Source organism: Cicer arietinum, chromosome 5 (genome assembly GCF_000331145.2).
Source record: "Cicer arietinum cultivar CDC Frontier isolate Library 1 chromosome 5, Cicar.CDCFrontier_v2.0, whole genome shotgun sequence".
Taxonomy (NCBI): domain Eukaryota; kingdom Viridiplantae; phylum Streptophyta; class Magnoliopsida; order Fabales; family Fabaceae; genus Cicer; species Cicer arietinum.
The window spans coordinates 40,435,588-40,462,815 of NC_021164.2; the positions used below are offsets into that span (position 1 = coordinate 40,435,588).

General features: G+C 28.1%; 1 protein-coding gene across 2 annotated transcripts; it reads right to left on the reverse strand.

Annotated features, from left to right (window-relative positions):
* Window positions 1–10,991: 10,991 nt before the first annotated feature.
* LOC101504173 (probable LRR receptor-like serine/threonine-protein kinase At1g74360) lies at window positions 10,992–15,267 on the reverse strand. Of its 2 annotated transcripts, XM_073369183.1 has the most exons (3): window positions 14,889–15,267; window positions 12,442–14,328; window positions 10,992–12,144 (listed from the first exon to the last, which is right to left on the reverse strand). In XM_073369183.1, exons 1-3 carry the CDS (start codon window positions 14,950–14,952, stop codon window positions 11,192–11,194), a joined length of 2,904 nt encoding a protein of 967 aa, XP_073225284.1. In that variant the 5' UTR covers window positions 14,953–15,267; the 3' UTR covers window positions 10,992–11,191. The 2 variants fall into 2 exon arrangements, with proteins under 2 accessions (XP_073225284.1, XP_004499515.1); XM_004499458.4 differs by having other exon boundaries at window positions 10,992–14,328.
* Window positions 15,268–27,228: the final 11,961 nt, after the last annotated feature.

Here is a 27,228-nt window from a genome sequence, read left to right on the forward strand (position 1 = left end):
GGGCGCGTGGAGATACTCAGGGTGTATAGCTTTTGGTAGGATGATCAGATTAGGATGATGTATAGGAACTAGGTGTCCTTCTTTTTGGATTGGAGTATTTTTAGTTTGGAAAACTGTATTTATACTAATATTGTCAGTTTGACTTCTTATTCGAATGGGTTCCATGTACCATTTGATGTTGTGTAAATGTTTTGGATTTATAATTGGAGAAACTTTTCCGCTGCTTGTAAATTATAATGACTCAATTGTTTATCCAAAGGCATTTCCTGATTTAACTCTTTGTTCGTTTTTAATTACTTTTGAAAAAAAATATATATACCCTCGCTTTGAAAAACGGAGTGTTACACCATTTGTGACACTAAACAAATTAAAGTCATCATCTCCATGTTCAATTTACTATTTTGTACCCAAAAAAAAAAGTACTATTTGAAAAAAGTTAAAAATATATTTTAGTATATAACCATACATAACAATATCAATATTTTAAAAAATATATAAATTTTTCTCTAAGTCCATCTCAACAATGGAAAAATTACATCTGTCTATATGATTTAAATATTAATTTTAGTTATCTAATAAGTGACATGTGATAAATTTGTATATTTTATAGATCTCACTAAAAATAACTATTTTTCATTAAAAGATTTTTTTTTCTTCAGTAATAGTACTATGTAATATTCAATTTGAATAAATTAAATAATTGTAGAAACAAAAAATGTGGGATAAGTTTATCTCATAGACATGAACTATCTATTATTCTTCATCTACGAAAATCTTAGAGAGTTAAGTATTACACTTTTTAACTCGATATGTCTAAAAATGAGGTGAGAAATTTCATAATGTACCAAGTTATTTTGTTTAATCATTAGAGGATATATTCTAATATTCTACACTATACTATTGGTCTTTGAACTTCACACTTAATTAAAACATTAGTTCTTCAAATTAAACCAATTTTATTCTAATAAGTTCAATCTCATAAGCAATAAATTTTCTTGTGGATGACAATTATTTCGAAATTTGTATAAGTACTTGCCCGATCAATGTATGATAGTTTATCTTATTGAGTACAACTTGTCATGTGTTAGATAATTATTTTAAAATTTGAATCTGTCAAAATTTGTCTTGTTTATGTTTTTTAATAATCATAGGTGGCAATTTGTCCTATTTAGTATAATTGATTTCATTTTTATGTTGACAATGTTAAAAAAACCTAATTTTTACTAATTCTTTATTGACAAATATTTGTCCCAAGCATGATGTTTATAATAAATTGTAATTAGTAGATTATAATTATTTTCAATTTTATTTATAAGATATAAAACAAACAAATATAACTAATATATTAAAAATAAACATTTGATTCGTGTACGAATTGTATGTTTCAAAATCTTCTTTACTGATTAATTGTTTAAAAAAATAATTTGAAAATTTAAAGTGTGAAAAAAGCTATAATTATTTTATTTGTAATCATTTTAATTTTTCTATTGATATTGAAAAATTCTAATTTTCACTAGTTGTTTGGTGACAATTATTTTTCCCGTTTACGGTTTTATAATAATTATAATTATTTTCTTTTAATTTAGAAGATATTAAAATTATACTAATTTTGGTTAGGATTCAAGAATTGTTTTCTCTTTTTCCTTTATTTTTCTAAAATTTTGGATTTTTTATGTTCATTGTTTTTGCTCTATCATCGAGTTTGAATTTTGAAATAAAATTTAATTTAGATTACGTTAATAATAATATAAATTAAATTTTGTAAGATGATCTTTAAAAAGTTTAGTATTGTAGTATATGATACTTTCATAACATAAATAATAAGTATAATTAAAAAGGGTTATTTTTAGCATATAAAAATAATTATAGCTCAAATAACTATAAAACATGGATCAAAGTAAAAATATAAACTAACTTTTATGTGTTTTTATAGAGCTAATTTTAATGTAAAAGTTCTAATGGTGCATTTTATATATATAAAATAAATTTTTATATAAAACATTTTCATTAATTATTTGTATTATTACTATATACAATACAATTTTAATAATGTAAAATATTTATACTATTATAGTTAAATAAAATATGATCAATAATAAAAGGTTGGTCTAACATAATAGATTTAAACTCTTACAACCTCAAAAATTTAAATTTAAATCTCCGCTATGAAAATTATTTATATTTAAAATACTTCTCAATTATGTTTCAGATATTCAATAAATAAATAAATAACGTTTCGAATGTTTTTCTAAATTAATAGTTATCTAGAACTTTTATAGAATACCTTAAATAAGAGAATACCTTAAATATTAGAAATCAAATTAAATTATTATATATTTTTTCAATACCTTTTGTGTGCATGGATCTCAAAATTAAAAATAAAAATTGTTAAAATCTGTTGATTTTTGTTAGACAAATGTTAGTGTATTAATTAAGTTTGTATTTTTTTCCCCCTTTTTTAATGTTTGAATTCGATCCTTTTACTCCTACACTTCTACAGGACAAATTGAAAAATATTACGAAACACTCTACATTCAAAACTATTTCATTTTTTTAGCTAGGGAGGCTTTTAATAATATTTACATTTACAACTAACTTAAAAATAATTTTTTAACACTTAATCTTCTGACCTAAAAAACATTTGTTTTTTTTCCAAAATTTATTTATTTTATTGTTATTTGATGTAATTAATGTGACATTTGAAAAATAATAATTAAAAGAGAAAAACAATAGGGCTGTGTGTATCTTTTATTTATTCAAATACATTTTTTATCATAAGTGCTCTCCACTTGAAGTAATCATATTTTAGTCGTATTGATTGTAGATTGGTTTTATAAGAAAAGAATTAAAGTAAGATGTAGATTATCTTGTTATGTATTAGTTTTTTGTAGGTACAATTTCTATATGTTAATTTCTTTTAGTAAAAAATTAATAAAATAGTTTTTAATATTTTTCGATTTTTAATAGTTAGCTATCTTTTTGAAGAAAATATATTTCATTGTTAAATATTATATATTTAAATTAAAATATTATTGTCTATATTTTTCGTCAATACCATATATGTCTCTCTGGATTATAATTTTAATTTTTTATTATTTTATATAAAATTTCAAATTGCTAACCCCACGGATCTGTATACTTTTATTTAGGTGTATTTAGGTCCAATAAACTCTTTTAAATATTTCCTTTATATGGGACCAATTTGAAAATAATTCATAACTAGAATATAACTCTTGCGGGGGACATATACACTTTATCATATGAGTAGTATTTTTTCAAGGGAATTTATTTGAGTAATTATTATATATGAGTTGACAAACACACATTTAAGAATATGTAAAATGTTTTGCATAGTGAAGATCATCCTACAAATAAAATTCATAAATTATATTTAGTGTTAAAATTTTTAAAAGTATTTTAATAAATATTAATATATGTAACTATCTACTGTAAAATCATATTAATCATGCTTTTTTTGTGTGTTGTCAAATCTAAATTTGTTGTCAAAATATTGTTAGAAAATTATAAAAAAGATTTTGTCATTTGATATTCATTTCATTATAACTCTATCAAAGAAATGACAAATTTAAATTTCAATATTTTAAGTATGAGACTTCTATACAACATGACAAACAACTCGTATGTACGGTGATGAGTAGAGGCAAAACAAATATAGAAACTTAAAATTAATAGTATTTTAAAACAATTTGACAATATAAAACATCTCTGTAAAAAGAAACAAAAAATAACTTTTTTAATCTAAATGGTAAATAGTTTTCTCTTAAAGACACAATAATAACACTCATATAAAGTTGAATATGAACAATTTTCTTTGTCTTTTGAGGAGCCAATATACTTTCATGTCGCAGATAAGATCAAATATGTCTGCAAAAATAATACTATAACTAAGAACAATCAAGATTTTGAGAAAAATGAACAAATAGATATAATATGTTGCAAAATACCACTTGCTCCAAAGCTATTTGTGCAAAAAAAAAAACAATTCCAACTATATCTACTTTTTTTAAAAGAATTGGGTTGCAAAGAGATTTCCTTTTGAGTTGATAAAGTGGAGTTGAGAAAACTTACATTGAATAATGTTTTCTCATGATAGTGGCGAATCTGCAATATAAAAGTTAATAGCCTAAGGATGCGATGTAAAAGTTAATAGCACAAGACTGCGATATAACAGTTAATTGCATAAGATATGTTAAAATAGTTACAAGAAAAAAAAATATTGACCATTTAAATATTTGAGTTTCAATTAGAAAAAAAATATTAGAGTTTCAATTTTGTTTTTAATAAAGCACTAATCGTAGAGATTGTTTGAAGAATTAAAAGACAATAAATATCATTTGTCAATTATTCATAACAGTTTTCCTCCATGATTATTGATAATAGTTCTTTTCTTTCTATGATTTTAACTATCAATTAATATATTAAGTCATTTTAAAGGTTTCTCTATCTCTTCCTCCATCATTATATGTTTCCAAATTTTTTTCATTTAGATAAACAATATAGTTAAATTATATATATATATATATATATATATTAAAATAGACTTCTACATCTTCATCAAATTTGTGCCACATCATTCAAATATTGTGCCACCTTATTATTATTATTATTATTATTATTATTATTATTATTATTATTATTATTATTATTATTATTATTATTATTATTATTATTATTATTATTATTATTATTATTAGCATATAATAATTATGTATACCTATTAATGTGTAATGACTTAGAAATTTGAGTACAATCAATATATAAGTTTATATAAATTAAAATAGACTCCTCTATTATATATATTAAAATAAACTTTTCATCAAATATTGTGTCACGTGTCACCTCATTCAAATATTGTCACATCAAATAAAATATAATGTGGCACATCAAATGAATATACTTGCAAATCCTTTTTTTTTTTTTCATATAATATCTTGAGCAACTATTCATATGTTATAAGTTATAAATTACAATATCATTTATCAATTAATCGACATTCATTGCTCCTCCACCATTATTGATAACGGTTGTTGGATTATTGACAACCGTTGTTGTCATCTTCATCAAATATTGTGTCATCTCAATCAAATTTGTGCCACCTCATTCAAATATTGTGTCACCTTATTATTATTTTTATTATTATTATTATTATTATTATTATTATTATTATTATTATTAATATTATTATTATTATTAATATTATTATTATTATTATAATTATTATTTAGCATACAATTTTATGTATACCTATTAATGTGTCATTACTTACAAATTAAAGCACAATCAATATATAAGTTTATATATATATTTAAATAGACTCTTCTATTATATATATTAAAATAAACTTTTCATTAAATATTGTGTCACCTCATTCAAATATTGTCACATCAAATAAAATATGATGTGACACATCTAATAAATATTCTTCCTCTTTCTAATTATCATACTTGCAATTTGTTATTTTTTCATATAATATCAATTAATATATTGTGTCATTTTAAAGGTTTCTCTATCTCTTCTTCCATCATTATATGTTTTCAAACTTTTTTCTTTTAGATAAACAATATAGTAAAATTTATTATATATATTAAAATAGACTCTTACATCTTCATCAAATTTGTGCCACCTCATTCAAATATTGTGCCACTTTATTAATTATTATTATTATTATTATTATTATTATTATTATTATTATTATGCTATTAACTTTATAAATATTGTGCCACCTTATTATTATTACTATTATTATTATTATTATTATTATTATTATTATTATTATTATTATTATTATTATTATTATTACTATTACTATTATTATCATAAATTTTTGTGTCTATATTTCCAGTCAAAACTATAATATTTTTAAAATTAAATGTAATAAATCAAAATTACCTTTTTCTTAAATTGATTATTCTTTATTGAGATAAAAAATTATTTTCTATTAAATAAGAAATTAGCTTTCTTTGAATTTAATTTGTTGTATATCATCTGTAAATATTTTATTTTGATAAATATTTACATCATTAATTGGAAAATTTATTTAGCCAATACTTTGTTTGATTAAATATTTTGTAAATATTTTATTTATTAAAAAGTTATAAATATTAATAATATTTAAAATGAATTTAAATATCTAAATCATTTTATAAATTAAATTTTATGAATGATTTGGTAGAAAGATTCAAAGCGTGATTATTTCTATTTTTAATAAACCCTTATTATTTATTTTTATATTCCATAAAATATAACTTTAAATATTATAACTTATTTATATATTTGCATTGTTTTCTAAATTTATCTATAAATATGTGATTTTATTCAAAAAATTATTTTATCTTGTTTTAACAAAGATTGCTCACATTCAAATAAAAGATTAATTAAAGCTGCAATGTCTTCTTGTATTCAAAAAATTCTTTTGATATGTGTGTTGATGTTGTTATCCGTACACAATGTTCTTGGAACACATGTGAATGTTACTAACGGATTGGAAAACAAGATGGACTTAACTGCTCATTGCAAATCTGCAGATGATGATTTGGGAGTTCGTGTTCTTCCTTTTCAGAAGTCTTTTGATTGGAGTTTTGGAATAAACTTTTCACACACAACAAGATATTATTGTTCCTTTCAGTGGGAAGGTGAATTTCATCGGTTTGACATATTCGTAACCGATAGAGATGATTGGGATTATAATAATTGGATTATAAGCCAAAAAGGACCAATTTTTATAGAGAAAAATGGTCATCTCACTCAATATCCGTGGAATAGTTAATTGATAATGTGTTACATATTTATTTATCTTAATAAATATTATACTTAAGAGTATTAATAGCTCCTTGTATTCTAAATCTTCATTCAATCTTCTTATTATATATATATAGAGAGAGAGAGAAAGAGAGAAGATATCTTATAAGAATACTCTTTTTATGTGAAAATGAGAGGAATATTTCTCAACCTTTTAGAATAAAATAGATTGTTGAGATTAAAAACTCAACTTTAAAAGCTCACGTGTCTCTCCCTATTTTATTATTTCTCCTAAACCATTTACATTTTCATCTAATTGAATTTCATTTTACATTGTTTATATATATATTAAATTCAAAATATTTACTCTAACTCGTACACGGCATGATGCCTACACTAGTGTATATATATAGATAGATAGATTCGATTATGTAACCAAGTTGACTTCAATTAATCAAAATGTACATCATTTTGTTCAATGTGATTGTCACATTAGTTTCTCAGATAAATCCACAAAATGAACAATGGTATGTGTTGATTATTATTAAAGAAAATTAGCAATAGACATTTATATATTCCTTTGACATCTATTGAGAGATTAAAATAAATAATGGTGTAATAAATGTGATAGAAGAAAAAAAAATGAAGTGTTTAAAAGAGTTATATCAAAACAAAAGTGAAATTAAAATAGCACATCTTCTTCAACATGAACAACGAAGTTCCTTTACACAAGGGAATAATCAATTCAACCATGCATCACATGTTTTGTTCTATAAATACTGTTCCTAATAATAAAAAATATACTAACAACGTATCTGGAAATACAATTATTTGTTGGAACTTCAAATGTTTTATTTAAAGTAAATTTCAATTATTTTAAAATAATTTTGTCAAAAAATTGTTTATTAAATTAACTATTAAAAAAATCAAAATTGCAATATTTTATATTAAATAGTAAAATGTCATTGATTAAATTTTATTATTAAAATTAAAAAAATTAAGATCACATTATTTTAAAAGTTTATAATTTATCATGATCAAGTGAGATGTAATATGAATTTGAACTCTATAAAATTGAATCGATTAAATATGAAAGAGGTTATGTTTGAATGTCGCGATCAATTTTGTAGATGAAAATAGTTTTTATATTGATTTGAGGACATAAGCTACAATTTTTTAATAGGACATAAGCTACAAATTGTTATATAAAATGCCGAATATATCATGAAAATCTAATATAATGAAACAAAATTGCAAATATCTGAATTATTTCTGACATATAGAGAATACCAAAGATGTCATGAAAATCTTAATAATTGAATTCTTTCTGACATATAAATTCAATTTTTCAAACTCAAAGTATGTACCTTTGAAATGTGTTGAAATGCTCCTTCAAATTTTTTGTCTTTTGATACCGATAAAATATCTTAGAACACAAAACAACATATAAATACATATTTATAAAAATATTTTGTCTAGTTGTGTGGACAATTTATAGTTAGTTGCATAGGCAAAGATAAGTGTAATAATGACACAAATTTTCCAAGAAATGAACAGAGATGACTTTACGAGATCAGACTCAAATATGGCTTTGTGAGATTGAATTTATATATGGCTTCGTGAGAATTCATACTTGCAAATGATTATTGGAACATTTGGGATGAGATAATGTCAATATGACATATTTTATTGTCAATTAATCTACAGGATATGTAAAGTTAGAATTGGAGGAGTCGCAAATGTTGATTGAAGTGAAAAGATGGTAGAATTATATTATGATGAGCTTTTTTGAAAGAATTTTTAACTTATGTATACGATATGTGAGATGCAAAAGCTAAACTGAGGAATAGAAGATGTGAGATGACTACTAGAGATATATGAAGGGTGCCACATAATAATATAAACGATGTGGCGCAAATATTATGATGTAGCACATAAGTGTATGACGTGTCATTCAATAGAGTTGAAATTATGTTTTAATATATTATAATAGATAATAGATTGTTTTCATTCATAGTTATTTCAGTTTTTGAGGGAGTCTTTATTAATGATAATTACATTGAAATAGCAAATTAAATTTCAAAATTTAATATTCTAATTTTAGTGCTCATTAGCGTAAGATTTAATTATTTGATACACAATAATAAAATAAGGGTTATATTGATGAGTTTTTCGTTATAATTCACACCGGTCAGAAACAATTTAAGTTTATATCTTACTTTTTTTTTTCTATCTTTTTTTATGTTTTAGGAGATAGTTAGTTGTTCTTTTTAAATAGTGTAATTGTATTGAGCGTGTGGTTTTTTTAGAGAAGTATATATGTTGTAACAATTTTCACATATATTTTTAGAGAAATTTATGTATTGTGTCAATTGTTTTAAAGTGTGACAACAAAACAACTCCACATACAGTTGTAGAAGAAAATGGCTATCTAATAACATATGTATCTTACAAATATTATTATCTTGCAAAAAGACAAACCTATAAATTTGAAATATCAAAACAGATGCATATGTTATGACCATAAAAGTTATCAAGTTTGTTGCATGTATTATGGTTGAGATAAGCAAGAGAAGTGACCACATATCACACATGAAATTTAGTGAACATGTTAAACATGAACGAAAAATCTTTTGTGTTGTCTACAAATTTTATGCATAAAATTGACTTCTATCTAACAATTTAGGAAAGATATATTTAATTTTAAAAAATGTTATGAACTCTTATGAGTGTTGTCTACACAAATTTTGTGCATAAACTAAAAATTATCTTCAACAAAATAAATTATAAAAAAAAAAAAATTATATGATGAAAGAAGTTATATGATAAATAAATCATGTAAGAAATTTAAAATAAATGGATGAAAATAAAAAATAAAAAATAAAAGAAAAAATTAAATTAAATTAAAAAGAAAATCAAATAAGTGATTTTCATCGAATCATAAGAGTTTTGACATAATATATTGTTTAGCCTCTAAGACATTGGTGAAAAGAATTAAAAAAAAAAAACTATAAAAATGTGGTCACCAATTAACTATGAAGATAGAACAAAGAATAAGAGACGAGATACAAATTTTGTTGAAGAAGGAAGGAAAACTTTGAAAGTAAGGAGTTCATTTCCATCTACACATTTCATTTCATGAATATTTGAAATTCTTTCAAATTCAAAAATTAGTATTTTATTAATAAATCTTAACTAAATTAACGAATGCAAATATTTGTAAGTTATATGTCTTGTATTATACTAATTTTGATAATACCCGTAATATTCAATAAATAAGATAATAAATTTTATTATAATTAACTCATAAAATTGTAATAAATCTTATTTCAACTGTAATTTTAATTTAACTCTCATTTAATGGATATTATTAATGTAATACTAATTTTGTGAGTGTTGTCTTTATTGCTTTTCTTTTCTTACATATGTATTAAGGAAAATTGGTAGTGAATTTAATGTCAATTTTATATATAGGTGTTCTTAAAATATCTTTTATACATTAATGTGTATTTAATTTAACTTTTTATTTTTTAAGATAAATTAGTAATTAATATTAATATGTGATGTGTTTTGAAATTATTAGTAATTAATATTAATTTCTTAGAGTCTTATATTAAGGGTCAAATAATTTTTCAAATATACTTTGCTGTCACTAACTAATATAAAAGTACATAAAAATTAGTTTGATCCATGTTTGATAGTTATTTGAGCAATAATCATTTTTTTTTATGATAAATATAATCTTTTTTTTTTCATTATACTTACTATTTATGTTATTAAAGTATCATATACTACAATAACAAATTTTTAAAATTCCTCTAATAAAATTAATTTATATATATTATTAATATAAAAACTTTTTATATTGTCTGTTAATCATAATAATTGAATCATTAAAAGTATTTGTCTTTATTCAGAATAATTTTTATAATTAAAATTATGAATATTTTTTATTTGCTAATTGTAATTGTCACATTTTCCCATATATATACCACAAACTGAACAATGGAACGTGTTGATTATTCACTAAAGAAAAATTAGTTATAGACACCATACATTTCTATGACATATAGAGAATAATATATTGGTGATGTGATAAGAAAAAAAAAAAATAATGGAAAAAAATATATATAAGTGCTCTTCCTTGAAAGGGGTTATACTAAAACAAAAGTCAAATTATGACAGCACATCTCCTTCTTCAGCATGAATAATGAAGTTCCTTTACACAAGAATCAATTCAACTATGCATCACATGTTTTGTTCTATAAAATATTGTATTGCATCTTACACTAGTATCAACATTTTTATATACAAAAAATAAAAATGAAAACAACTTCATCTAGTTTCCTAACAATAAAAAATATACTAACAACGTATGTGGAAATACAATGACCATGCACTTAAAAGCACATTTAGTTGAAACAAACACAATCTAAACAAAGTGTCCATAATTCAAATTAGTATAAGAGTTATATATCTTAATCAACATAGCTAGAACCTCTTTCATATTAGGCCTTTCTTGTGGTGAATCATTTGTGCACTTCACACCAACTTGAAGCAACTCAAACATCTCCTTTGCATCACCAACTAATCCAAAATAATTCAATCCTTTTCTACTAACACATTCAACCAAACATTCTTCACTTCCATCCACAGCTCTTCTCCCAGTTGCTAACTCCATAATCAACACACCAAAACTATACACATCACCTTTCGTCGTAGCGCGCCATGTTTGTCCATATTCCGGCGCAACATATCCAACAGTTCCAGCCACAATTGTACTAACATGAGTATCTCCAACATCAAAAACTCTAGCAAGTCCAAAATCAGTTACTTTAGCTTTACCATCTTTATCTAGCAAAACATTACTAGCCTTCACATCTCTATGTACAATTGGAGGGTAACATTCATGGTGTAGATAAACTAATGCTTTAGCAACATCGATCGCAACTTCTAACCGCCTTATATACTTGAAATTTGTTGTATCAGTCACTAGTTCTTCTAAATTTCCACCTCCTATGTACTCATAAACCAGTATTCTTTGTGAACCATATAGACACCAACCATAAAGTGTAACAAGGTTTGGATGTGGCCAACCAAATTCTTGACCACTAACAAGGACTTTCATTTCGGCACGAAATTCTTTTTCGCCTTCCATTCCTTCTTCCCTTTGTAGCTTCTTAATTGCCACTTCTCTTCCATCAGGAAAAACTCCCTTGTAGACCGTTCCGAATCCTCCTTTTCCTATGATTCTTTCCTCTTTGAAGTTTCCTGTTGCTTTCAATATGTCAGCATGTGTGAAAATTGTGTTGTTGATCAAGTTGAATATCTTGACAGAATCATCATGCCCTTGGTTTTTTCTTTTTTCCAAAGATGGACTTTTCACTAAGAAATAAACTGTTAGAAAGAGAAGTCCAGAGACTAAAATAGAAAGTGTCAAAGCAACACAAAGATACCATATTGTGGATTTTTTCATGTGTTTGTTGTGAAAAGTTTTATTTCTTTGATCTAAAGTGTTATCAAAGAATTTTGGAAAGTCTAAAAGATTGTCACCAACATAGGAATCTTTGTCAAAAGTAAGCAAGTGTCCACTTGGTGGTACTTTACCAGATAATAAAGGATTATATGAAATGTTGAACCTGCTAAGTTCATCCAAATTAACCAAACTTGTTGGAAATTCACCTGAGAAATTGTTCCAAGATAAATCAAGATTCTGCATACACTTCATGTTACCAATTTCACTTGGAATTTCACCTGAAAATTTGTTCCTAGTCATGTTCAATACTATAAGTGGTAAACCACTAATCTCAAGTGGAAATTTTCCAATGAATTTGTTGTCACCTAAATGTAACATACTGAAATTCATCATGCTACCAATTTCTGAAGGAATTTCACCACTAATTTGATTACCACTTAATTGAACATAACCAAATTTATGAGATGATTTAGTAGAAGGATCAAATGTACACATAGGAAAAATTCCATATCCTTTAAGCAATCTATCCCAAAGTGTTCTACAATTTTTCCTTGTTAAGATACTATACACAAAACTAAATGGAGGGTAATCAGCAGGTATCCATCTTTTCATCGATAAACATTCGCTATTTCCCGCAATAACACCATAGGTATTTTTTCTATTTGATTCAAATGTTTTCATAGCATTTCTTCCAATTTTGGTCAATTCAGAAGGAAACTTTCCAGTGAGTTTGTTGTTTGCAAGGTTCAACCATAACAAACTTGAACAGTTACCTAACTCTTTTGGAATTTCACCTGTTAATGAGTTATCAGCTAGCATTAACCACAAGAGAGAGTTCAAGTTTCCAAAATTTGGTGGTATTTTTCCAATAAAACTATTGAAACCAAGGTCAAGTCCTTGCAAATTAATCAACTTTCCTAATTCAAATGGAATAGTTCCATTGAATAGATTGTTGCCTAATGTTAAGAATGTGAGACCAGTCATTTGAGAAATTTCAACAGGTAATTGACCTGAAAAGTTGTTGAAGCTTAAATCTAATCTTGTAAGGTTACTCAATGAAAATATTCCTGATGTATTCAACCCTTTAGTGTAAGAATTTGCATGCAACAGAAGAATCTTCAATTGCTTGAATTTACCAAATATCTCTTGTACCTCACCACCAAATTTGTTCCTGCTCAAATCCAAGATAAACAAATTGTTCAAATTCAAAAGTGTATCTGGAATATCTCTTGAGAAACTGTTATTTTGCAAGAACAATGATTGTAGACCAGAAATTGAACCAATTTCATGAGGTATTTCCTCACTAAAATTGTTACTAGAAAGATTGAGAATCTTCAAATTCTTGCAATTTGCAACCTCCTTAGGTGGTTTACCAACAAATCCATTAACTGAAATATCCAATTTTTCAAGACTACAATTCTTTAAAAAAGCTTGTGAAGGAACAATCCCACTAAGATGATTCTCAGAAATGGAAAACTGTTTCAACCTTGAAATTCCATTCCAAATTCCACCACTTAGATTATTTGTGCTCAAATCCAAGTACTTCAATTTTAGACACTTATCAAAACACTTATCAATCTTACCAAAAAAATGATTATCTGAAACATTCAAAGTAACCAAACTATCACAATTATCAACAAAATTCAACTCAATCTCCCCTTGAATTCTATTCATAGATAAATCCAATGTTTGCAACTTTTTCAAACCAATCAAATTCATCTCTCCTTCAAGAATATTATGAGATAAATTTAGATACACAAGCTTATGACAGTTACTTAAATCTTCAGGAATCTCACCTGAGAGAGTGTTCAAAGAGACATCAAGGTATGTGAGTTCACTAAGCTGAGAGAAATTCTGAAACATTTTACCTGATATTTCACTTGCTGAGATGTCTACACTCACAACCCTCCATTTTTTACCTTTGATTAAGCTGCAAGATATTCCTGACCACTCACATGGATTTGAATTATTGTTGTTGTTGTTCCATCTTATATACTCTCCTCTATTTGCAAATGTTTGATTTTCCAAATAGGATTTCAACTTCAACAATACTTGTTTGTCTGTTTCCAATGAATCTCCAATAACTACTTTACCTGTCAAATAAAATCAACACAAATTTAAAAAACCATATTATATATTCCCTCTTTATGCAAATATTATATGCATGTACTTTTTTCTTTATACTACTTTGTACAGAGACACTATATATTAGTACCCCATATGTTACAAAATAGTGTCAACCTAGGAAAACTAAAACCATGTGTTATTATTATATAAATAAAAACAAAAACACACAAAAAAACTATTGAGAGAATCTAAGAACATACCACCAAATTAACCAACTTGGATTATTTATAGTTTCTCTGACAGACAGGCAAATCTTGGTCGTTGAATTAATCTAATAGTTGAGAGTATATTTGATAGATTAATCCAACGGTTGAGATTTGGCAGGAGAGGTTGGAGAGGATTTTTGTGACTAGTTAATACTTGCTAATGAAGAATTGATTTTTAAGGTACACTATAGAAATTATGATGTTATCTCATCATTAAGAAACTTATAACTATTACATGAGATTCTGAATATTAAACACAAAAAGGACTTTGAGACAACATAAGAGAAAAAAGAAAAGGGTTGTGGAGTTTTGACTGGTACCTGAGAAAAGGATCAAAAAACAGATCAACATGTAGCTCCATGAATCAATTTTCTGTTCTGACATTAATGATCCTTCACTTGTTCTGTTTGTTTTCCTTCTATGATCATAAGTCCTATAATTGATGGTAAGCCAAGAATAAAGAAAAAGAGCTGAAAGTGAATATTTTTTATGATAAAGTCGAAGCCATTGAGATGATGTTTGTTGAATTAGACCCAAAAAATTGAACTGCGAATGGATTGATTTTATGTCTTTCTTTTTTATTCCATTTTCTTTGCTGTGATGTCATAGAAGCTTATTTTAATGAATAGAGTGAACAAATGAACACGAACGATTGTTGTTGTTTTTATTTGTTGGTCATCCTTTTCTAAATGACTCTCCAACATTTTTCTACACATTAATAAATAGGTTCGTGTTAACGAGTGGCACACTTATTAAGAAATCAAAAAAGAAATAAATAATAAATTTTGAGTAAAAAAATTTATTTTTTATAATTTTAAAATTTAAATTATACAACTTTTAATATTTTTTATATTTGAATTTTAAATATCCTAAGAGTACTTGTCAGCTTCAAAGACATTTATTATTCTTTGCTTGATAAATATTAGTTAATATAAATAATAGATGAACAAACTAGTCTAAGACTTGTTAGATCAAAGGTTTTACGAGTTACACACCACATATTTATCAAAATTTTAGTATTAAGTATATGAGTTCTTTTGTAAAAAAAATATATGATTTATCTCACTAATATATAGTATTTAAAATTCACTTTTCAATCAAACAGTAAAATTAATTGTATATTTATTTCGTTTTAAAATAAGTGTCCTTTAAGGTAGGTCGTGTAATATTATTTCTATTGAGAGTAGTTTCCTTAACATGTTCCTAAAATGCTTATTAAAATTTTTATTCCTACTTATAAGTCTTCAATGATTTTTTCCATTCAAAGAAGTAATAAATTTAATGTATCAATTTTTGTGTTATTAAATTATTTTTTATACATGAATGTATTCAATTTGAGTTTTTATTTTTCAAAATAAATCAGTACTTCCTCCCTCTCTTAATGAGTGTCGGTTAAAGTTTTTGCATACATATTAAGAAATTTAATAATTAAGAAAAAAAGATAAATTATTTTATCAAACTACCCATCTTAACTATTGATGGGTTTTTTACTATTATCAAAATAATATTTTGAAGTTGTGCATATAGTAATCATTGAAGGATAATATAGGAAAAAAATAATTAAAGTTGCATTGAAAATTGTGAATGACGTTTATTTTGAGACAATATTTTTTTTGTTAAAGTGACACTCATTGTGAGATATATATATATATATATATTGATCATTTAAAGGTAATATAAAAAAATTTAATTAAAGTTACTTTGAAAATTGTGAATGACATTCTTTTAAAATTTTTTTTTTTCTAAAGCGACACTCATTCCGAGATGGAAGGAGCAGTATGTTTGAAAAAGAAAATATACTTAATAATTTGAAATGTTATCTTCGTTTAGAGACAAGTTATTTTTTCAAAGATTACTTATAATTAAGAATAAGTAGTAACATTGTTTTAAAATTAAAAATATTAAACATATGTTTAATCCTTATAAATCTCAACTTTTTACGTTTAACTCTTGTAAAAGAAAAATATAATTTTACGTTCATATTATTAAGCCAACATATAGTTTTTAAAGATTTTTTACATACTTGTTTACGACAATTTAAAAAGTTTATACAAAAAAAGAGTTCAAAATTTTATTTTTAATTTTATCTTAAATTTTTTACTTTTAAAAATTTCATATATAATTATTTATAAATTGAAAAAATTTAAATTTATGTGGATAAATTTTATAATATTATAAACATATTTAAAAAAAATCATTTGAAAAACAAAAAAAAACAATGAAATATGTTTGCTTTTAATAGGGATTACATTTGCTCGTAAAATAATTTTATAAAAAATTAAAATTTGTATTTTTATTTTACAGAAATTAAATTTAAAATTTTTAAATTTATAAAAGTTAAAAATATATTTTACATAAAGTAAATTAAATTAATTTGAAAAATGAACGACGCCGTGTCGTTGGGTTATAATGTCAAATCACTTATGTTATGTATTTGAAATTTGGGCGATTTTTTTATTGACAAAAATGTTTGACCGACAGGGAAGGGAACAGAAGAAGCCAAGAGTCATAAGGACATTTTAGATTTGGTGACAAAAAGATCGGTCGAGCCGCCATTTCTGACCGGTTCGACGAAAGAGTGACACGCACGGGTTTGACTCTTGTACTCCAAGATTACTCCGTTTTTTTGTTTGGGCCAAACAAAGACTGAGCAACATACACATCCTTCGTGGTAGGTCCGCAACGGAAACGGATTGTCTAATTTCTCCACGGGAACTGTACGCTGAGTTTCGTTCATTCTCTTCCATCAGATCAATCTAATACTTCAAAATATGCCACGTGGCCAACTTTGTATTCTCTCTTTTTTTCAAAATAAAAAATAACATGTTTTATAGCGGTAATGTTTTCTAATCTACCAAGTTGTTGGAGCATATCCCTTCAATCTCAAACACCTACTCATTCTTAATGTCTTGGCATTAATGAAATGGACCACTTCGGAAAAACATGATTAATGCATAATTAGAGTGAACAGAAGTTAAACCAAGAGAAAAATAGAGCTTTGTTAAAATTGAAGCAAGTTGTGCAAATCTGCTTAAAGCCTTAAACTATTAATTATTATATATTATGCTTCAAATGATTACTATAAATATGTGTTTCAGACTCATTGTTATTGATTTGGCCCATGTTACAAAAAATAGAGGACACGGAACAGCGAACTGTAGGTCGACGACGGGTGGCTGATTGACGGCAGGTGGCGAGTCCACGACGCGACACAAATCAACGACAATCTTCCGGTGTTGGGTGACTTGTGTTTCGACTCTTCCCGGAACTAGTATGAATGCTTTTTTTTTTCAAAATAAAATGTTGAACACGTAACATGATCTCGTGCACTGGATTTATCTGAAGGACTACGCCATTGATTGAAATTCAGGCTACCGATAGCGCGTTAAAGTCAAATGATCCAGCTTCTTAGGCAACAGGACAAGACTTGGGCTGATTTTGTCTTTCTCATATTTTATTATCGTTGATGGTGGTTAAAGTGGTTAAAGTCATGTTTATCCATGGTGATATGTTAATTTTAAAATATAAATTATAAAATTTGTTTTTTTTTAGTTGTATGAAAAAATTATTTTGAAATTAAGTAAAAGATTAATTTAATCTCATTTTATCAAAACAAGTTTTAATTTTGAAATTAACTTTTAAAAATAAAAAATTGAAAACTCACAAACACCTTGAACGAGACCTAAGGCTTTTTTGCAAGTTTGAAATGGAGGGGAAAGAAGAACTTAAAAAAAAATGGAAGAAATAAATTGAAAGAATGAAGAGCTTTGAGAGGAGATGGTTTTGAGGGTTTAGGGTTTACTTTTATTCATAATACAAAATTCTCTTAATTTTGGGACTCCAAATTTGTTTTAGATATTATATAAAGATCACGAGTGCCATTTTCTAAAAATTAATTAAATTATTATAACTATGAAAATAAATATATAAATTTTAAAATAATTATATTATATACACTACAATAAATATTTAAATAATCTGATTTGTTGACATTTATAATTTGGTTTAGTTGTGACTTTAATTTTCAATTTATTTTCTATTTTAAAGTTATATTTATAATAAAAATGATAATAATAAACTATATATATATATATATATATATATATATATTAATAATAAATCAACTTTCATATGTTTATCTTTAAAAAAAACGTTCATATCTTTAAATTAAGGGACCTATTTACACACTACGTACAAATTAGTTTAAGAACCTATTTATATATATATATGCTGTATTGACTAACTATTGACTAATATATCTTTAATAGAAAACCTAATTTAAAATATAAAATAGTTGAAGGACCTAATTACAATTTTTTTAGTTAGGACCTATATAAAAATTCTAAATAGTTCAAAGATTTGTAGATTAATTAAACCTTTTATTATATATTTATTTAGTCTTTATATAATTTGTGTTTTAACCTCTTTTGTTAAGTCAACTCGTGTGAGAGATTTTAGTTTTTAAATGTTTTTTTCCAAATATATTTAGGACATTATAAACATTCTCTCATAAAAATTTAAATTTTTTTAATAAGGATTAAATTTATTGTAAAAATTTCAAGCCCCAGTAGCTCAAGAAATAATAGATAGAGTGTGCCACCATTCAATTATTGGTTGCTTTGTTGAATGATAATTCCAATTTCATTTACATCACAAATTAAACTAATTTTTAATTTTGGTAGCTTACTCTCATATCTTGTTACATAATTTTTTTTAATAATTCTATAGCATAACTTGTATTTTAGAATGTGTTCTTTCACCTTGTTTTGGAAACAAGCAATTATGAATTAGATAGTGTGAGCGATTATGATTTATATCTAAACCCTAATTCACACTATGATTCATATTATTATTTTTTTTGTGTCGAACCAAAATCTTCTATGGTATTTAATATAAGTTAGTAAATGATCCTTAGTTCGTACCATGACATATGAAATTTCTTTTAGTTAAAAATACTAAAGATCGAGGTAAAATATAACATAAACTATTTGTAAAATTTATAAAATAATTTTAAAAATATGAGAGATAGTTGATTTGAACTGTCCACTTTTAATTGGTACCATGTTATTACGGGTAATTTCTACAATTAAGTTATGTGTGTAATATCTAAATTATTATCATAAATACAATACATCAATAACTAATAAATATAATATAATTAAGTGAAAAGGTAAAGATAATTTAATGTTCAAATGCAACAGTACGTTATTTAGTTATTTTGAAACACAAGAAATAGTACTGAAAAATATATGTTTTTTTAGGTCATTATACATTTATTAATTAAGTATTTTTATTTTAACTTTAAATTTTTTCAAATATATTTTTAACTAACTGTTTTTTGCTAGATTTTTTTTATACCTTATTATCTATAAATTGTTGTAAAAAACAACGCATCTTATTAATTTTCAATCTTGTCAAAAGTAATAATAATATTTTCAAAAGAAAAACATTCAGAATGGAACTTATATTCAAGCTACTTTCACGTTGTTTAATTTGTCTACATTACCAAAATTTACACAAGAATACTAATTACATTGTCTTATAAGTAGTGTTTTGTCGGTTGTTATAAGTACATCAAAATGTATTCTATTCAAAGTTCGAGATTTTTTATTTCTCCAATTTTAAAGTATGTTAATTTAACGATTAAACTTCTTGACTAAAAGATTAATAATTAGATTAGCTGTTTAAGAAAAAATTGTCCAAGACCAAAAACCCACTTGCTTTTATGTATGAATATTCAATTCAAAGTACTTTCTGAAAATTCAATTCAAATTTTTGAACAAAATATATTTAAATAGTGATCCATCATAATTGGTTGAAAAATAACAAAATCCACACACGTGTTCAACTTGCTGTCCACTTACGGCAATGCTAATAATGTCAATAATTGACTTATTTTGATACATACACACAGGGTCAAATCTAACTTCTCTTAACTTTGATTTGACTCGTTAAGAATTTATTCATTAAATTCAAAATTCAATTCTTTAAGAATTTTTTTAGATTAAAATTGGACTCGAAAAAATGTAGTTGGAAAAACCACAAAATAAAGTTTACATTTCAAAAGAGAAAATTATAACCCCAATCATACAAAAATAGTAAAACATAGAAATGAAATTGTTAATCGTTAAATAATAAAAGACTTTAACCAAAACAAACGACACCAATAATTGAAGTCAAATTAAATCTCCTAATGTATTATCTTATATTATTTATTTAAAGTATAATGTATAATTTTATAGTCTAATAATTCAAATAGCTACGACGACACTCGTTACGAAAGTCAAAATAGCAACATATTATTACAAAATTTAGGATATTATAATAAAACATCACAAATTATCATATTTGGAGTAAAGCTATAATCATCTCAAAAGTATAGTGAATCTCCAAAGATAATACATATATCGGTATCTCACTTCTAATTTGTGAAGAACATCAAATAAGAAGGATGAGATAAAATCTCATTGGATTTAAAAAAAAGGAGAGATAGTTAGACAATTTTGCTTTGAAAGAATATCAATAATAAAAAAAAGCCAAATTCCTTTTAAGGAAATAATCTGTTGGGTTTTGGGCTCCCTTCCTATGTGGAGAAAGGCCCAATATGTGCAAGCCCATGTGTCTCACTTAACCAAGTGGAGAGAGGTCAGATTAGTGGGAGAGAGAGAGCTGAATTCAGAGAGTGAGGCAAAGAGAAAAGTGAGAGAGGAAGAGCAAAACCCATTTTCGCATAAAACAGAGCAACTGAACTAGATTCGCGATTTCTCCTTCGTTCACCGTCGGATCGGGCTGCAATTTGGGCAGTAGGTTCATGACTCATGGTACTTCAAGCTGACCGGTTGGATCGTCGATCAGAGGTCTGAGGCGGGAGAAATTGAGCTCGGACAGTAGCAGTTTTTCCTGTTTTTTCTGCTGAACTTTGTTTTCAATTTCATGCTTGTTTTCTCATTGTTTTAGCTGATTGTTGTGCTGGTTACCTTGCTGTTTTTTGGCTGTTTACTGAGCATGAATTTGTGCCATATTTGAAACTCTCTTGTACCCATATTTTGATCATAGTGGAGCTCTATTACTGGCTTGGTTCTGTGGTTGTTTACTTCTCACATTGAGAAGGTTTTTTCACGTTAAAAATTATTGTGTCCTTTGTGGTAGTGATTTTAGTTGTTGTGATTATTTGTTGTTGCTCCTCACAGATTCTTGCAAGTTTGGGAAATTGATTATCCGGTGCATACTGCTCTGTTAGAGTTGTTATTGTTATTTGTTGTTGAATTTCCCATCAGAGTGGCATCAGAGCTCTTTGGTTAAGGGACTGTTTGACTTGTTTGAATGATGGAGGAAAATACAAATAGAATGATTTGTTTGAGTGGCACTAATTATCACTTATGGAAGGGAAAAATGAAGGATCTGTTATTTGTGAAGAATTTGCATCTTCCTGTGTTTGCTAGTGAGAAGCCAGAATCCAAGACTGATGAGGATTGGAGTTTTGAACATCCGCTGCATATTGCTCTGTTAGAGTTGTTATTATATTTGTTGTTGAATTTCCCATCAGAGTGGCATCAGAGCTCTTTGGTTAAGGGGCTGTTTGACTTGTTTGAATGATGGAGGCAAATACAAATAGAATGATTTGTTTGAATGGCACTAATTATCACTTATGGAAGGGAAAAATGAAGGATCTGTTATTTGTGAAGAATTTGCATCTTCCTGTGTTTGCTACTGAGAAGCCAGAATCCAAGACTGATGAGGATTGGAGCTTTGAACATCAGCAGGTCTGTGGTTTTATTCGGCAATATGTAGAAGACAATGTTTATAATCACATTGCTAATGAGGAACATGCAAGATCCTTGTGGAAGAAGATTGAATCTTTGTATGCTTCTAAATCAGGGAATAATAAGTTGTATTTGTTGAACTCCTTGATGAATTTGAGGTACAAGGAGGGGACTTCTATTTCAGATCATTTAAATGATTTTCAAGGGCTCCTAGATCAATTGTCAGGTATGGGTATCAAATTTGATGATGAAGTGTTGGGACTATGGCTACTGAATACTCTACCAGATTCTTGGGAAACTTTTCGGGTTTCAATTACAAACTCAGCTTCTGATGGTGTTGTCTCTTTGCAAAGTGTAAAGGGAAGTGTTCTTAATGAGGAGATGAGAAGGAAGGCACGAGGTACTTCATCTCATTCTGAGGTACTTGTCACTGAGAACAGGGGCCGAAGTCAAAGAAAGGAACCGAAAGGGAATAGACATAATAACAGAAGTGCGAGTAGAGAGAACAACAGAAGTAAGTCCAAGTCCAGATACAAGAATGTGGAGTGCAATTATTGTCACAAAATGGGGCACATACAGAGGAACTGTTTCATATGGAAAAGGGAGAGCAAAAACAATAACAGTAAGCAGAGAGATAAGAATCATGATGATGATGACCGTGTTACTACTGCTACTTGTGATGATCTGATTATTCTCCGTGACTATGACTCAGTCAATCTTGTATCAGATGAGAGCATGTGGATTATTGATAGTGGTGCTACACTGCATGTTACACCAAGGAAGGAGTTCTTCACATCTTACACTTCTGGTGACTTTGGAGTGTTGAAGATGGGTAATGATGGTGTGTCCAAGGTAGTTGGTATTGGTGATGTTTGTTTGCAGACCAACATGGGAGTGCAGTTGTTGCTTAGAGGAGTCAAACATGCTCCAGATGTTCGCTTTAATTTGATCTCTGTGCAGATGCTTGATGATGGTGGTTATGATAATCACTTTGGTTCAGGAAAATGGAAACTCACCAGAGGTAACTTAGTTGTGGCCAGAGGGGAGAAAATTAATAAACTGTATTGGACTAAAGCATTGGTTGCTAAAGACAGTTTGAATGCCATGGATATGGAGGCTTTTTTGTGGCACCGCAGGCTTAGTCATATCAGTGAAAAGGGGCTGAATTGTTTAGCTAAAAATGATGTACTTCCGGGATTAAAGAGTGCAGAGTTGGAGAAATATTCTCATTGCATGGCTGATAAGCAGACTAGAGTATCCTTCAAGAAACATCCTTCCTCAAGGAAGTCAGAGTTGCTTGAATTGGTGCATTCTGATGTTTGTGGCCCGTTGAAGGTAAAGTCAATTAGTGGTGCACTTTACTTTGTTACTTTTATTGATGATTGTTCCAGAAAGCTTTGGGTCTATGCTTTGAAGACAAAAGACCAAGTTCTGGAGAAATTCAAAGAGTTCCATGTTATGGTGGAGAGACAGTCAGGCAAGAAGTTGAAATGCATTCGTACTGACAATGGTGGTGAGTATTGTGGACCATTTGATGTTTATTGCAAGCAGCACGATATCAGACATGAAAAGACTCCTCCTAAAACTCCTCGGCTGAATGGTTTAGCAGAGAGAATGAACAGGACATTGATTGAAAGAGTTAGGTGTATGCTTTCTGAAGCAAAGTTGCTAAGCATTTTTGGGGTGAAGCATTGTACACGGCAGTGCATGTTATTAATTTGAGTCCTGCAGTGGCTTTGAATGCTGAGGTGCCAGACAAGATTTGGTTTGGCAAGAATGTCAGGTATGATCATTTGCGTGTCTTCGGTTGCAAAGCATATGTGCATGTTCCAAAGGATGAGAGGTCCAAGTTGGATGTGAAGACAAGACAATGCATCTTTATCGATTATGGTCAGGATGAATTTGGCTACAAGCTGTATGATCCAGTTGAGAAGAAAGCCGTTAGAAGCCGTGATGTGAAGTTCATGGAAGACCAAACCATTGAAGACATTGATAAGATGGAGAAGACTACACCTGAGATTGATAATGGTTTGTTTGATGTTGATCCAGTTCGGATGCCTATACATGATCTGGATACTGCTGAAAATAATTTTCAGAATGATGAGCAACATGGTGATGTTGGTGATCAAAAGCTTGAAGATGATTTTGATGTTCCTAATGATGATGCTGAAGAAGAACATGAGATGTCACAAGATGAGAATCTTGGTGATGCTCCTGAACCACCTCAAGCTCAAGTTTGGAGGTCTACTAGGCAGAGGAAACCATCCACCAGGTATCCTTCTAATGGCTATGTTACCTTGACTGATGGAGGCGAACTTGAATGTTATGATGAAGCCATGGAGAGTGATGAAAAGAAGAAGTGGCTGGATGCTATGCAAGATGAAATGAAGTCTTTGCATGATAATCACACTTTTGATTTGGTGAAACTACCTAAGGGAAAGAAGGCTTTGGAAAACAGGTGGATCTTCAGAGTGAAGCAAGAAAGCAATTCTACATCTCCAAGATATAAAGCCAGATTAGTTGTGAGAGGTTTCAGACAGAGAAAGGGTGTTGATTTCAATGAGATTTTTTCTCTTGTGGTGAAGATGTCATCCATTAGAACTGTGTTGAGTTTGGCTGCTACTCTTGATTTGGAGGTAGAGCAAATGGATGTAAAAACTGCTTTCCTTCATGGTGATTTGGAGGAAGAGATTTACATGAAGCAACCTGATGGTTTTCTTGTTAAAGGCAAAGAAGACTATGTGTGTAGGCTCAGAAAGAGTCTATATGGTTTGAAGCAGGCCCCGCGTCAGTGGTACAAGAAGTTTGAGTCAGTTATGTGTGAGCAAGGCTACAGGAAGACTACTTCTGATCACTGTGTCTTTGTTAAAAAGTTTGCTGATGATGATTTCATTATCTTGTTATTGTATGTTGATGACATGCTTATTGTTGGGAAAAATATTTCCATGATTGACAGGTTGAAGAAGCAATTGGGCGAGTCATTTGCCATGAAAGACATGGGAGCTGCTAAGCAGATTCTTGGTATAAGAATCATGCGTGACAGGAACAAGAAGAAACTTTGGCTGTCACAAGAACACTATGTTGAAAGACTGTTACAGAGGTTCCAGATGGAATATGCTAAGGCTGTAAGTACTCCTCTTGCTACTCATTTTAAATTGAGTACTAGTCAGAGTCCTCCCAATGAAGCTGAAAAATCAGATATGCAACGAGTTCCTTATGCATCTGATGTGGGTAGTTTAATGTATGCATGGTGTGTACAAGGCCTGATATTGCACATGCTGTTGGTACAGTTAGTAGATTTCTGTCTAATCCAGATAGAGAGCATTGGAATGCTGTGAAATGGATTTTGAGGTATCTTCGTGGTACTACAAGTTTGAGGCTTTGTTTTGGAAGTGATAAGCCTAGTCTTGTGGGATATATTGATTCTGATATGGCTGGAGACATTGATTCCAGAAAGTCTACTTCAGGCTACTTGATTAAGTTTGCAGGGGGAGCTGTGGCATGGCAATCCAGATTGCAGAGATGTGTTGCATTGTCCACTACTGAGGCAGAGTTCATTGCCATTACAGAAGCATGCAAGAAATTGTTATGGTTGAAGAAATTCTTGCAGGAGCTTGGTTTTGTTCAAGATAAGTACTTGCTATTTTGTGATAGTCAAGGTGCAATTCATCTTGGTAAGAATTCAACCTTTCATTCTAGGTCCAAGCACATTGATGTTAGGTATCATTGGATACGTGATGCTTTGGATGCTGGGTTGTTGGAATTGGCCAAGGTTCATACAGATGATAATGGTGCTGATATGATGACCAAGGCATTACCGAGAAGCAAGTTTGAAACTTGTTGTGAGATCGCCGGTTTGGCGGTCACCTCCACATAGTTGTGAGGGGGAGATATGTTGGGTTTTGGGCTCCCTTCCTATGTGGAGAAAGGCCCAATATGTGCAAGCCCATGTGTCTCACTTAACCAAGTGGAGAGAGGTCAGATTAGTGGGAGAGAGAGAGCTGAATTCAGAGAGTGAGGCAAAGAGAAAAGCGAGAGAGGAAGAGCAAAACCCATTTTCGCGTAAAACAGAGCAGCTGTACTAGATTCATGGTTTCTCCTTCGTTCACCGTCAGATCGGGCTGAAATTTGGACAACAGGTTCGTGACTCATGGTACTTCAATGGGACCGGTTGGATCGTCGATCAGAGGTCTGAGGTGAGAGAAATTGAGCTCGGACAGTAGCAGTTTTTCCTGGTTTTTCTGCTGAACTTTGTTCTCAATTTCATGCTTGTTTTCTCATTGTTTTGGCTGATTGTTGTGCTGGTTATCTTGCTGTTTTTTGGCTGGTTACTGAGCACGAATTTGTGCCATATTTGAAACTCTCTTGTACCCATATTTATATCATAGTGGAGCTCTATTACTGGCTTGGTTCCGTGGTTGTTTACTTCTCACATTGAGAAAGTTTTTCCACGTTAAAAATTATTGTATCCTTTGTGGTAGTGATTTTAGTTGCTGTGATTATTTGTTGTTGCTCCTCACAGATTCTTGCAAGTTTGAGAAATTAATTATCTGCTGCATATTGCTCTGTTAGAGTTGTTATTGTTATTTGTTGTTGAATTTCCCATCATAATCTATATAGCAAAATATTGTAAGGATGATTTTAAAGCAAGTTAAATATTTGTCACTCAAGGAGAGTTGTTAGTAAAATTAAAGTTCAAATTAGTGATAATAAACCTATAATTATTTTTTAAATTTGTTGTTATTTATTTATTTATTATTATTTAAGTTTTAGTTAATTTTTTATAAACTAAATTTTAGAAAAATTAAATCGTGAAAGCAAGTTAGTGCTTGATTCACACGTCCACAAATTTTTGTTTTTCTTGTTTTTATTTTTGTTTTCAAACTACTAACAACAC